General features: G+C 46.8%; 1 protein-coding gene across 1 annotated transcript in view; it reads right to left on the reverse strand.

Annotated features, from left to right (window-relative positions):
• The window catches only part of LOC149326728 (tear acid lipase-like protein), an 87947-nt gene that overhangs the window by 28596 nt on the left and 45440 nt on the right, over positions 1–13911 (reverse strand). Inside the window, exons 4-6 of the mRNA XM_089564662.1 lie at positions 10547–10697; positions 4603–4695; positions 1133–1276 (exon numbers count right to left, since the gene is read on the reverse strand). Of these exons, the coding sequence (XP_089420788.1) occupies positions 1133–1276; positions 4603–4695; positions 10547–10697 (388 nt within the window). The remainder of the gene's footprint in view (positions 1–1132; positions 1277–4602; positions 4696–10546; positions 10698–13911) is intronic.

Genomic DNA, 13911 nt, shown 5'->3' on the forward strand with positions numbered 1-13911 from the left:
TTGTTTGCGGTATAAACCCTTCTACATCAAGGTAAAGATAGCGGATTTGCAGTTATCTCCAAAGACACTAAAACTTGGGAGTTGATAGAAGCGTTTTTTATCAGAGAAAGGAAACTTCTGCGTCAGCGACAGATCAATTTCATTGTATAAAGGTGAAAAGAAATTCTTGGAGCGTACCTTATTACGTCGTTCTTCATCTTTCAGTGACTTGTCTGCGCATGTGAGGACAAAACCTTTATGTATACGTTTCGTGGGTATAATAAAACCAGTTGGAAGTTGGCGCTTGGTCTTGCCGTGTACCTATGCGTTTCGTCTGTTTTGCGCCGTCAAGTATTTAAAAAGAACCAACTGTCCCAACAGCAAGTTCTCTTAGAAATATATGATGGCGGCACAACTAGCGAATCCCTGATATCTGGGCTAGATGGGTAGATTCTGTGGAAAAGACATATGCGCGAAATTCTTCGATGAAATGAAATGATCTGGCAAGTTTACGTTTGGCTTCGTTAGAGTTACGCTTGGAGTTGCCGAATAATTACAATGAATGAAATGAACTGCACGTCTCTAGACTGATTCGATCTCTACAAATAGCGAGTTAGGGTGAAAGTCCCATACAGACGATGCATATTCGAGTGTTTTTTAAAGTATATTTGTAAAGTTGTTTTGAAAAGTTGCCAGTTATTGGGCGCAATGGAAAAGTTCCGTCGTAAATAACAAAGAGTTCAGTTGGCGCTACTAAGTCAAATCGATGTACTAAGTCAAATGAAACACATTAAGAGCTATCAAGTAAACTTAAACCGCAAATACTTTTCGATATAAAATCCCCAGATGTGATAATTTGAAGAAACAAGCATGAGTCCGGGGCACACGACTGAAATAGCGTTGCGCCGCGGAACGCAGAGTTACTGGCTGAATTCTTCTCTCTCATCGTATATGTAGCGAATGCAACCTAGGAGATTTGATCGCCAATGTTTGGAAACTGTAGTAAGTTTTATCTCGCACGTGCCTTGCTTAGACATGCGCGCTCTTCCTCAAACAACGGACACTAGTGAACTTTTTCTTTCGCAGAGTTATTTCTCCCTGGTTGCCAGATTGACCACAGGTGCCTTAATGTCGTGACCTTTACTTTGTTCACCTGTTCAGGACTGTTCAAGAGTGTGTGAAAGAACATCACAGAGCAAGGCTGCCCATTTAGAACAGCGCACGCGAGCTCAGCGACGTCTTTTGACGCCCCAGGCAGTGTCAGGTAGCCACCAGTCCCCATCGGATCCAATAGGAGCTGCAAGTGAAAGAGGCGTGCACATGAGATGTCAGCTACACGTCCGGAAGGAAACTCTTACAAAATCTCCGGCGAGAAGATCGAGAAAAAGTGGTAGGATTTTAACGTAATTAAACCGAGTAGACGTGCGAAAGCATGTGTTCAGCCTTGTCGGCTCACGGTTTTGCTTTGCTGGGTCGGCGGTGCGTCTGGTGACGCTACTAGTTCGATAGCAGTATTAACTCATGAAGACGATGACCTGTAATGCACCACGCGACAGTGTTGCAGTTTAACAGTGGGCGCGATTGTCGGCGGCGATAGCATAGTGCTCTCGCTCACAGGCCAGCGAAGCTGATCATTTCGGGCCTGCGTGGGTTCGAACCCCAGTCGAGGGTACGTTTATTTTGCTCATTTATTTCCTTTATTTAGGCTCACAAGATTTTTTGCTGAATTTGTATTGGGGAGCCGAGGCCCCGTCAGGCGTTGTTACGCCTTTAGCTTCGGCCCCCCCTTAGACACGTTCTAAGAAACAAATAAAGAAAGAAAGAAAGAATTCAGGGTCAGACTTCAGTAGGGAAACGGCTTCAGCAGCATTGCTAATGAAGTGGAGCATTCCGCTGTAAACAGACAAAAATTATATTGTCTTGCTCTGACAACAATGTCACAGCGCCTGATAGGTGATAATACTGTAATTTCTTGGTAAAGATAACAATTCACTCAAATTGGAAGCGTTTCGATGAGCTTCGTGGTTTTAATGTCTATACTGCGTGTGCATCAAAAGCGAGGCCTTAGAACGATATTTATGCTGCCGTATAAGTTCTCATTCTTTTCTTGAGTCTTGGTTGACATAAAGTGTACCAGGGCGTCTACACTTAACAGAGACAGCTGTTAATTCTGAACGAAGGGCACATGCCCTCAGCGCGCTTAACACAAACGCTCAACAGCGTGGCTTGGACTGACGCCAGTGCTGCGGAGTGTTGCCTGCTGGAGCCGAGACAATGCTCTTGGTATGTTCGCCACGGCTGACGATAGCTGGAGCATATTTCCATTTGCCTTGTCTTTCGCTCGTGTCTGCCTCAACGGTTGAGTGCGCGGTCTTGAAGGGCCAGGCGGACAAAAACAGTCAGGAAAGTTCCTTCCTAATTAACTAACTGTAATATTAATTTTTAATTCGAGGCAGTTAGCTGCAATCACAGTTAACAGCACGAGGCTTCTCCCTAATGTTTGGTTTGATTTATCAGGGTTTATGGTCCCAAAGCGACTCCGGCTCTGAGGGACGCCGTAGTGGAGGGCTCCGGAAATTTCGACCACCTGGGGTTCTTTAACGTGCACTGACATCGCACAATTCACGGGCCTCTAGAATTTCGCCTCCATCGAAATTCGACCGCCGCGGCCGGGGTCGAACCTGCGTCTTTCGGGCGAGCAGCCGAGCGCCGTAACCACTGAGCCACCGCGGCGGCCCTCCTTGATGCGACAAAAGTCGGCTGTGACAAAAACTGGGCGCACATTAGGAAAAATGGAGCAGCGCGAAAGCAACCTCGCCAGCGCGGCGCGCCGTAGAGATTTCTGCAACAGTGCAGAAAGAATCCGGAGAGCACCTAGCCTTGTGTGTAAATGAAAGGGAGTACTGCGCACACAAGGACACGGAAGGTAACACAACAAGCGCAGACTCGCAACTAACTTTATTTGAACAACGACACTGCTTTTATAACTCCAAGCTGTCACATGTTACGTGCGATAAGCAAAGCCTGCCTTTGCTGGCAGATACCAAAGTTTTGAGGAGGAGCCGTGACCAGGTGGCATGTTAGTTGGCTGAGGCGTTTTGTTTCAAACAAAAGCGTATGACGCTCCTTCTGTTAAGGATGTAGGGTTGCCGGTGGCGACGGTGGTAACCCTTCGTTCTTGGTCAACAAAACCGAAGAATCGCGGCGCCGGCGGCGCAAGGCGAGCGGCGCTTATATCGACTGCTTCTTGAGTAGGTGATAAGAAGTGGTGACGCTCTAGGCTTCGCATGCGGTCGAGTGCAGCGATACAACACTGCTGGACTAGACCTAAGATTATAGCCGTCGCCTCCAACTCCACACTCTTGTAAGTCGAAGCGCCATACGCAACAGCTGTGTCACATCAGGGAGAAGCTTCATGCCGAGCGTCGCATTCTGCATGCGTAACTAGACGGAGACAGCTCGAAATTTGAACATTCATGTCTCAGGACTCAGGCGCGCCACCAGAATTATAGAAAATAGAATAAGATTTGAATACCACTGCCTCTAATTTTGCTGCGAAAGCAACGCTACGCTAGCCGCCGAGCCATTTCGGGGAGCCAAGGAAAGGCCATACTGCGCATGCGCTAGGAGCCGTGACGTCACACGGCGCACAGCTGGCGCGCCGCAGCCGTCGCTGCGCGGGTGACTCAGAGGCGCCGCCGCCGCGCTCGAAAGTTGCGCATGCGCAGTAGCGGCGCATAGCTAGCGTGCCGGGGCAGCCGCGGCTTCCGCGCGCTCCCATCGCTCTTTTCTCTCTCCCTCTCCTCGTTGCTTTCGAAATCCCCCAGGTTTAACCAGAGCTATACCACTGCCAAATGTTTCAAAATAAACATGCACGCTAATTTCAGCGGATAAAAAGCTAGATATAGAACTTCAGCTAATTAATGAGCGTACGATAACAATTTTACTTACTGTTTGCGCCAATCTGACCGCGTAACCCATTTACAATAATGTCTTTTTGTGTATTGCTAATGGTTATTTTAAAAAAATTATTAAAACTTTATTTTGAGCATCCTGTACACTCAAATCTCGACCAACCACGGCAGACATGGCAAGTCATAAATAAACCTTTGCAGCTCTCATGCCAGAATACCAGTTTTTACTCTTTATATGCACATTGAATGATGTAGTGCACTATGCATATATTAATGATACAACCCAAAATTTCATAACTACTCATTATAAGGCACCGTATTCATTTTGGCTGTTTTAATTCACAGGATTCTCGACGGATAGATTTTAATTCACTTGTCATATTGCAGTTATTTAAATTTCTTTTTACGTCCACCATTTGCCTTCAACGTCCGAGTTTCAGGTTGCGGTAAGGTTTAGTGAGGTCGCTAATGGCCTCTAAAAAGTTAAATTATGCCGGATGACGGGACCACAACGTCAAATGATGAGGTTGAAGCTAAGTTAGGTCACGAAGTTTTTTTTTGATATTGATGTAAGGTCAACATATTTAAGGAGAAATGAAAAGCTCAGCTCGAATCCCCATGGTGGTAAGCATGATTCACGCATGAATTTTTGGTGTCGATGCAAGAAAAGTTTACCATTTTTTCTCACTTACCCTTCAGTGGTACTTACCAAAAGTGGGTCACTGAATTTCATCAACAGTGATACAGGGTACCGCACGTGTGTCAGGTTTCCCACTGGAGCATAGCCAATAGAAAGACTGACCTGCAGAAACAAATCTTCAATAAGAGCCGGTTCGTGCCGAAAAGAGCGGTGTGGTGTGTGTTCCTCCTTTTTTCTTGTCCTGCGTCTGTGTTCCGCTGGTTCCTCCCTGGCAACATTATGAACCAACTAGCCCAGCAATTTACGCTTCCGAAAAAAGGAAGGAAGACTCCGGAATAATTTCGACCACCTGGGGTTCTTTAACGTGCACTGACATCGCACAGTACACGGGCCTATAGAAAGACCCGCGTCTTTCAAGTCAGCAGCCGAGTGGTTATGGTGCTCGGCTGCTGACTGGAAAAGCGCGGGTTCGATCCTGGCCGCGGTGGTCGAATTTCGATGGAGGAAAAATTCTAGTGGCTAACGGTTAAATGGTTAGTGGTTAAATGTGGTTAACGAGAACAGAAGACTGGGCAAGTTGAAATGTATTCATCTTAAAGCAGTGCGATAAACAGAACGTAGTGCAAGAAACAAGAGGCACGAGCGCTATCTAACATCTGAAATTTTATTTCTAGAAGGGTTACATACATAAGCACCAAGCACACCGACCGAAGCACAAAAAACACATCATAAAATCACGATAGCCCTAAAAACCGTACGCGCATGCAGCGGGAGGCTATTCGCCACATCCTAACAAAGCCAACCAGCAATCTTAACCCATGACATGCACCTGCTGTCAACCTGTCAGCACAAATTCCCCGAGAGCGCATACAGGGCAGCTAGTAGATCTAGCACAATCTCGCCACAGTACTCGCACAGGTCTGCCATTACCTAATCGTCATCAGCTTTCTTCCCTCTCTGCAGTGCATGTAAAGTCTCTTTACATTCACATTGACTGCGAGCCACGAAACACACAGCCATGAGAGAAAGAACGGCAGTGACAGGCGCGGGACCGTCAGCAATAGCAATTACCAACTAGCCCGAACAAGACTCTCCTGCCTTCATCCTTGTTTGCCAGCACGACGTTCAATTCCTCAGCTCTACTGCCTCCGCCATTATCGTCCTGAATATTTTCGCTATTGCACAAATCGGTGCAGAATTCCCCGGGAAGCTTACAAATTGTTAATGACGTTGCCGTCCTTGTGTACTGGTGTGTGCTTCTGATTTTTGAATACGTATGGTTTCTTCTTGACAATTATTCTTAATTGACCTCCCGGCTTTATTGCATGGTCCGCTATCAACGTAACATGCTTCCTTATGTCATTTACTTACGCTTATTCATTATCTCGGAGAGCTCTGTCAGTGTTGTCACTTGAATGGAGTTAGAGGCTGTGATGCTTTGGCGCTTTGAAATCAAAGCATTCGACTCCTCAGAGAGCCTGCCAGTGTTCTAACTATCCTGCTGCCTTCTACTGCGCACACCGTAATAACAACTCGGAGATTATCGTTCATTGCTTGAACACAAAGCCATCGCCTTTGGTTAGAGCCTAATATTTATACTGCCGCGAGGTTCTAAACTCTGCTACTATCCCTCTTACCACTAACTCTTTGATTAACTTTTTTTCACCAGTTCCATTCCAGTGCGAGCTGATTCTAGACCTTACTGTCCTTCCAGACCTTACTGTCAGTGACGGGATGCCCGTACAATATGATTTCTATCCCACTTTCAGTCTAGCCGTTTGGGATCTTGAGCGTTCTGTTCAGGTTCTCCCGTTTGCGGTAGAATATTCATAATCTGTCAATTATTTCGTTCTGCAAACACTACGATAACCCTCCTGTCGTGTTGCTAGAACCTATGCCATAATCATCCACTGCCTGGTCTCCTCCATGCCATGCTTTTTCACTGTACTCATTGCCGATTCCGTGTCTTTATACAATCTTTTGACTATCGTGCCATCACGACTAGACATTGGTCTCCAGGCCTGTATACCTTTTATATAGTAAATATATATGCCACCCTGTCGTTAATTCTATACAATTAATCTATGTTGTCAGCTATATCCTTATTGAGCAGAAATCCCAGACCTATTTCTTGTGTATACGCTTATCCGATAGCACAGTACGCGCCCTCCTTTTAGCACTGTATACGCCTTTTCTGTCATTCTAACCTCAAGAAGCCCTATGACATCCCATTTAATACCCGCTAGCTCCTCGCGCCGCACTGCTAAGCTAGCTTCACTGGATAAGGTTCTTGTGCTCAACGTTGCCATATTCAGTTTACAATGGCGGCCTGCCCGCAGCAAAATATTCTTCACACTCTCCGCAGCGTTGCAAGTCAAACGCCCACCTTGATTATTGGCAGCGCAGCCACTAGGGACTGAGGGGCGGGTTAAGTTCTTTGTTCACATAGTAGGTGGGGGTCATAGGCGACACCAGAGTGTAGTACCCTGTTGACAGGGTGCATGGTGAGCTCTGGTCGCCAGGATCAGGCGCACCCCTGGTCGCCTAGTAACGCAGTTTCTTGAACACTCGGATTTTTAGTGCGCTAGCAGTTATAGTAGCATTCCCCGCATGTAGCCATTGTGTGTTTCAATGTTTGTTTGTTTCTGTTTGTTTTCCTGAAGCCGGTTTTGTGGCAAGCTGCTCAATGTGTCAGGTGGCAGCTCAATTATTCGTGAGAGGCTGCTCGTGAAGAGCAACCTGGAGTGCAACCCAACCCAAGCAGCCCAAGTCCCATCCATTACAGCCCCTACTGCTGAACCACTTCGAGGGAGTGGCAGGAAGACTCCCAGGGACGTATGCATGTAGAGAATAACCAATCTCGCTTTTATGGACATTAACCTATTCTCGCTATCCAGTTAACTGCCATCCGTGAACACTGAATCTGAACGCCGGTAACAAAGTGAAAACCTAACTGCTCGCGCACCTAATTCGTATTTATGCTAACTACGCAAATCGACCATCATTTTTTTTTTTGTGTCCGGGGGAGAATTGTGAGCGGAGTTCGAACTGCAGTCCTCCTGGACGCAAGGCGGATGCTCTGCCTCTATCAAATCGCTGTCTTTTTATCGCCGAAGCCATTGCTGCAGTTGGTCAGCAGCAGTGCGCAAGTGACTGGATGTATGGTGAAGTCCCTCTGCTTTGTATGTGTGCTGGCTTTCGATGTAAAGCCTTCATTTTTATGAAGACTGATAACCGCAATCAATAATTTTGCAGGTTGCTATCCTTCTTTATTTATTTATCCGCGTTCCTCACGAGACGGTGCACGGATGGGAACCCGTGCGCCTTGTCCGTGTCAGCCGGATACGCGTGCAGACACACTTCCAGTCCTGGTCCCTCATTTTCTTATCCGCTATTTTCTCCTCAAAAGAAATGAGCAAGGAAAGTAAGGTCAGAAGTCGTGGCCTCCTTTATTGCTCAAGGACTGTGATGCCATCTCTAGGCCGTGATGTCACTTTTTACCAATATAATTAGAAAACAGTGACATTTTGACATCGTTTGCTAGCTTGTCTTTCTTTCTTCAGAAGGCGGCGCGGCTATCTGAGCCCAGTACCGCGCATCTTCAGATCTCTGTCCTCCTTGCTGTCAGCTGTTAGGGCTGACCGAGCTTGATTATTAGCTTTGGGAGCCCATGCCAGGCGTGCTAGTGTCCTCAGTTTGGGACGTGGTGTACCATGGTCGATTTCGCGCGTCCAGCTATCCACAAATACTGCTGGAAACCATTGTACATAATTTTCGATCAAGTACTGATCAAATCGCGCTAAAAGGCACACAAAAACGAAAACACAGATGGACGAAGCGCGTACTTTCAACTAGTTTACTTCACAAAACGTGTCGCTTTTATACAGAGCAGGATGGCATAAACGATCTAAGAACGAAACAATCAATTTGCATCTAAAAGCTGCCTTCCCCTTGCTTTCTATAATCTGGCCAGTGACCTCAGCCAGTATAATTCGTTATGTTCGACAGCTATTGACGGTGTGCTGACGCAGTTTTCTGTTCCAATAGTCCTGATCTTGAAGGCTTCAATGATTTCACTTTCTGTTTTTGTTTTCCCGTGACCTAGTATGGTGGTGTCAATTAGACTGGCTGAGGTCACAGGCCAGAATATAGACAGGAAGGTGAAGGCAGCTTTTCAGATGCAAATTGATTGTTTCGTTCTTAGATCGTTTATGCTATCCTGCTCTGTATAAAAGCGACACGTTTTGTGAAGTAAACTAGTTGAAAGTACGCGTTTCTTCCGTCTGTGGTTTCGTATTTCTGTGCCTTTTAGCGCGATTTGATCAGTATGAAGCACCAACTAGCCCCCGCTCTTGCATTGTTTCGATCAAGTGTCCAGCGTCTTCAACGAACCACGGTACCTACTTATCGAAAAGCCATGACACCCACGACTGCACTATTTTTATGAAGAAACAACAGCCTACTAAGGCTTCATAAATACTGTTGCTTTGCAAAGCTGGCATGTACACTCATGGCAAAGGTTCGCTAATTGAAAAAAAAAATCTGGACACTGCTTACGATCCTCAGGATTACGAATGTAAAGCGCCGGTAAGTGGGATATGTCTTAGCAGTACCTTTTGCGGGGCTAGTTGGTGTGACGTTGTGTTCAGGAAAGTAAAAACAGCGCCAAATTGTACACAAACCACACAGCGCTGTTTTTACTTTCCTGGGATATTGCTCGTCGACAGGTGCGGAATGGTGCGTCTTTGAACGCGGATTGCATGGAAGATGCGCACATGCGAAACTGGCTCAAGGGAGCACCCGAAAATGCATCTTGCAAGTTGACGTTTATCCAGTCCGATCCACTCCCTCGCGCTTCGGGCTTTCAACGACGGTCTGATAGAACAGGAGATGAATCGCTGCTCTTCAAAAGCACAGGTGGCTAAGAAATTCAAACCGCCAGCGTTGGCCACTTGATTTCGGTACTGCTCACACTAAAGATCCTGTCTTGAATGGACAATAACTGCCGTGCGCCAGAAGGGCGCAGCCAACTTTCTTCTTCATGCTTTTTGTCGTTCGCGCAGTCGCCATAGTGTGTAAAGGTGGGAGGGCACTATAACAGTAAGGTGCATGTGGCAAATTCTAATCCCATATTATCGAATGACAACAAAGGGGCCGGCCGTAGTCATTTAATCATCGTCCTATCTATGCAATCATTTTTCCTGTCACATTGGAGCTACTCGCCATAGCGCCGGTCAGAGCAGTCTCACCAGCTTGTCTTCTCTGCTTTTGGGCTCGCATTCTTGCCGCTAGATCTTCGGAACTTAATGCCGCTCAGTGCACCAATGGGCGCTAACCAGTTGTTCCGTAAAAGACCGCTCAAAGGTCGCAACTCGTTAATATCGAGAGGTGGTTAATATTTTATCGGATGACAGTTTAGACTAAAACTTCTTTGAGCTAACCACGTTTATCAGTTTCACTATTGGTCGTAGGCACATTCTATGATGTTTTCAACAAATGTAGATTTCCGCATGGTGACTTAAACGGTTTTCACCGATTAGTGTTGCTCGCGCTAATATTGCGTCTCCAAATAGAACGAACCAGAAATAATGTAAACGATACGTACTTGCCCGCGGTGAAAGTAGTTCATGAAACAGATGATCATGAAGAGCAATAAGCTAAATGTGAACAGGTAGCTCAGCAGCTTGTATGTAGCTCATTTTGTTTAGTTTATGTAAAGCAACTCTACTGAGCGCCTCAAGCAATACAAGTTTGGCACGGCAATAATAGCCTGCATTAACTCAATAATTTCTTACTTAATTAAAGCTGATTAGTTTCTGCCATGACGTAGTTAAAAGATGAATCAATGCTAACTATAGGCGCCGCTTCCAAACTTTCGGCACCTTTCTTTCTTTGTTTTCCTACGAATTCTCCTCTAGGTTTGGCACTCCTTTCACATTTAGTCGTAAGGGCTGTCTTCCATGCTCTGTAGTTACCGATTCACGCAGCGCAGAAAAAATTTGAAGCAACGCACCTTCTCGTTGTATTCAGGCCTGGTGGAGAGGAGAACGAGGCTTGCGGAGAACCCTTGCGAAAACCCCAGTAGCGTCAGCCTTGGTGCGCTGGTTTTGTTCAGGACGTGGTCAATGACTGCGGCCACATCGTAGCGGCCGACCTCGTCGAAGCTGTTCCAACAGCAGAAAACGAATAGTGAGGCTTCACTAATAGTGACACTTTATCCGTAACGACGTTCAACAAAGCAAGGGGTTGCAGTGCAATGGGAACCTACGGCTTTACGTTTAATAAACGGGTTCGTGTGATCGTGAAAGATGTTCCTGCGTGCAAAACGTCCTGCGCGAAAAATGCTTACGCTGATGGCTAGCCGCGACGGCTCTTCAAGCGCTACATTTCTGATCAGTAAAAACTGATCAATAAAAAAAAATTACCGACGATTACGTTACTTCATAATGCGAAATTTGAGCGCAGCAAATAAGCTGTTTCACCTTTTCGATAGTGAGTCAACCCCAGCTGCGGAGTTGGTTTCAGGGACAACGCCGCCGATGCCGACACAAACAATATGATACCCTCGCTTCCGCAGCGCTAAGAACCAGGTCTAGCCGTGGGAAGGTGGTCACGTATTCGTCGACGTGCCGGGGCCTACGTGAAATAACCGGCGCGTCGGCAACTGAAGAGCACCCTATCCGCCACACAAGAACAGGGGGGGGGGGGGGGGGGGGACCCTTTCCTCCTCTTTCTGCATGGCGGCGACGGTGTTCTATGCAGTCACGTTATCTTGACTCTCTAGCGGCGTCAGCGGCATCCAGCGGTATCAGTCGGTCGCTGCTAGCGCTGGGGGGATGAAAGGGGGGCGGAGCTGGTTACGAGGCCGACGACAACGCCGACGACGACTCGAAACCCAGGAACGGACGCCAAAGAGCTGCGCTCTAAAATCGATCATCATCATCAGCCCGACACGCCCACTGCAGGAAAAAGGCCTTTCCCACCTCTGTCCGACTAAAGCAATGGCTTTTGGTCCTAGCTATGCGCGTCTTCAACATTTTCAAGGCTTACTAATGTACTCGAAAATGGAAAAACAGTAGCGCCGAAAAACACACACACACACACACAGCTCAAGAACGACGTAGGACAAGCGCTCACTTCACCTGACTTTAATCTCTGAAAAGCGAGCAAATATACAAAAGCGTAGGCATGCGCAGAAAGTAACCTCATGTGCAATCAACAGAAGCGTTCAAGATATGAAATTTTAGTTTTAAAAAGGTTCACAGATGTATCGCTGACACAACTTTTTCCTCTATTCCTTATGTGGTACGCCTCCAAAACCTCCCGTGCCTTACTATCACCGCTCCTGCCCAGAATCCTTATCCCAACAAGTCGTGGTTCACACTTTTTGCAGAGCTCACAATTTTCCCCCGCGCAGAGTGCAAGGTGTGTCACCGAGCGGCAGAACATACGGCGGGGGAAAATTGCAAAGATACCAAAGAGGAAAATGGGCTGCAGTAATTAAGATGGAAGAAAGAACATAAAAAGGCACCATACAATAAAAATTGGAAGAGGAATATCGTCCGCAGCTATTTAGGATCGCTGCTGTCTCTCGAGAAGATAAAAATAAAGTGTGAGAACGTGTTATGAGGGTCAATCGTTGTTTTACGTGTGGTCAACGAAAAATTCCTGACATGCGATTCAGCTCAGTTTTTGCATATTACAAAATGTGCCCAAACAAGTCTCCTTCTGAAGCTATGCACACCTGGCACCTCTTCAACACGTCTGCCACTGCACTTCTGACGAGATTTTCAGGAATTTCGCTGTAAACATAGGCAATTTTTGCTTTCAGTGCGTCTTTCGTGGTTGTTTCGGTTCGATATAGCCGGTCGTTCACGTATCACCACAAAAAAAAGTTTAGTGGGATCATGTCCGGTGACCTTGCAGGCCATAGTACTGGTCCGCGCCACCCGGTCCATTGCTTTCGGAAGACGCCATCATGCCAGCTTCCAGCTGCATAAGTGCTGTGGGGAGGCGCACCATTATGCTGGAACAATGCATCCCGAAGGCGCTTCAGGGGAAGGTCCCTTCAGGATTTATCTACTGGACCCTTCAAGATCTCCTCTATGCAGAACAGTCCGCTAAGTGTGTTGTCGAAGAAGATGGAATCAATAATCCTGCCGTCAAAAATTCTGCACCAGATATTAGAGGAACGCTGATACTGTTGCTGCGGTCGGACCAGCTAGTGCGGGTTCCCTCCGCTCCAGTAATGGGCATTGTGGAGATTGACTTAGGCGTTTCTGGAAAAGCTTGCCTCATCAGTCCAGAGCATGTCGTTAAGGAACCATGCATCGGAATCCAGTTGCTGAAGTCAAGATGGCTTTGGAAATCAATCACTTCTAACTTTTGATGAAGTTGAAGATGGTACGGGTGAAGCTTTCCCTTCTCCATGATTCTCCAGGCAGATGACTTCGACACCATTGCGCCAGCACTTGCGTCACGAACGCTTGCGTGAGTGTTCGCAGCCATGAATGCCAAGATGTCCGTCTCCATTTCTTCACCTATAGGCGAAGTTCTGTGCCTCGTTCTGCTGGGAGTCCCTGTCTGTCTTAGCGTCTGGTAGGTCTTCATTAATGTGGATGCAGTTGCCTTCCCTCCACAGCCCTAAAATTGGTATATTTTCGAGGCCTTCCTCCTATTGCCGCCAGCGGCTCCCAAGGCAAAAATCATATTTACCTTTTGCTCATATGTAAAGTGCATTGTTCTGGCCGTGCGGAGCAAAAATGATAAGAAACCGTTCTTTTCAGGCGCTTCTTTGTCGTTGGCATTCTTATTAGAGACGAACTCCCGTACCTCACCACTATCGGGCGCACTGAGCAAGTGGCGGTGATGTCGGTGCGTCGAGCTTCGACGTGACGTGGCGTTAACTCGTTATTCCTATTAGGTATGTGCTCCACTCGTAAAACGAAACTCGAGCTCTCAAGGTTATAAAAAAAAATACAACTCGCCCTTGAGTAAGTGATGCTCGCAGAACACTTTCATTGCCGAGGAAAATTCCATCGTCATGTTCCATTCACTTGTGTTTGCAGCAGACTTGTGAGAGTTGATGGCCTTTATCTCACAACCATCGCAAGAAGCCGTACCCCGCTCGGGACAGTGTTGCAATATCATTGCAACACTGTCATTGCATCATTGCAACACTTGCGGATGTCATTGCTTGACCGGTCGTCTGGGAACGCTGAAACTGCCTCCCTATCCCGCGATTCTTTTTGTATTTCGCGTGATTTTTTTTTAAGGCAAATAAAAGTATCCGTACCAGTGATACCTGGTTCCAAACACGGCAACCGGTTATTTTTCTATAGGATCTGCAATTACTACTTTGACACATTCTTCCTCGAG

The sequence above is a fragment of the Amblyomma mixtum genome, chromosome 10 (genome assembly GCF_055824585.1).
Source record: "Amblyomma mixtum isolate Tamu chromosome 10, ASM5582458v1, whole genome shotgun sequence".
NCBI classification, from domain to species: domain Eukaryota; kingdom Metazoa; phylum Arthropoda; class Arachnida; order Ixodida; family Ixodidae; genus Amblyomma; species Amblyomma mixtum.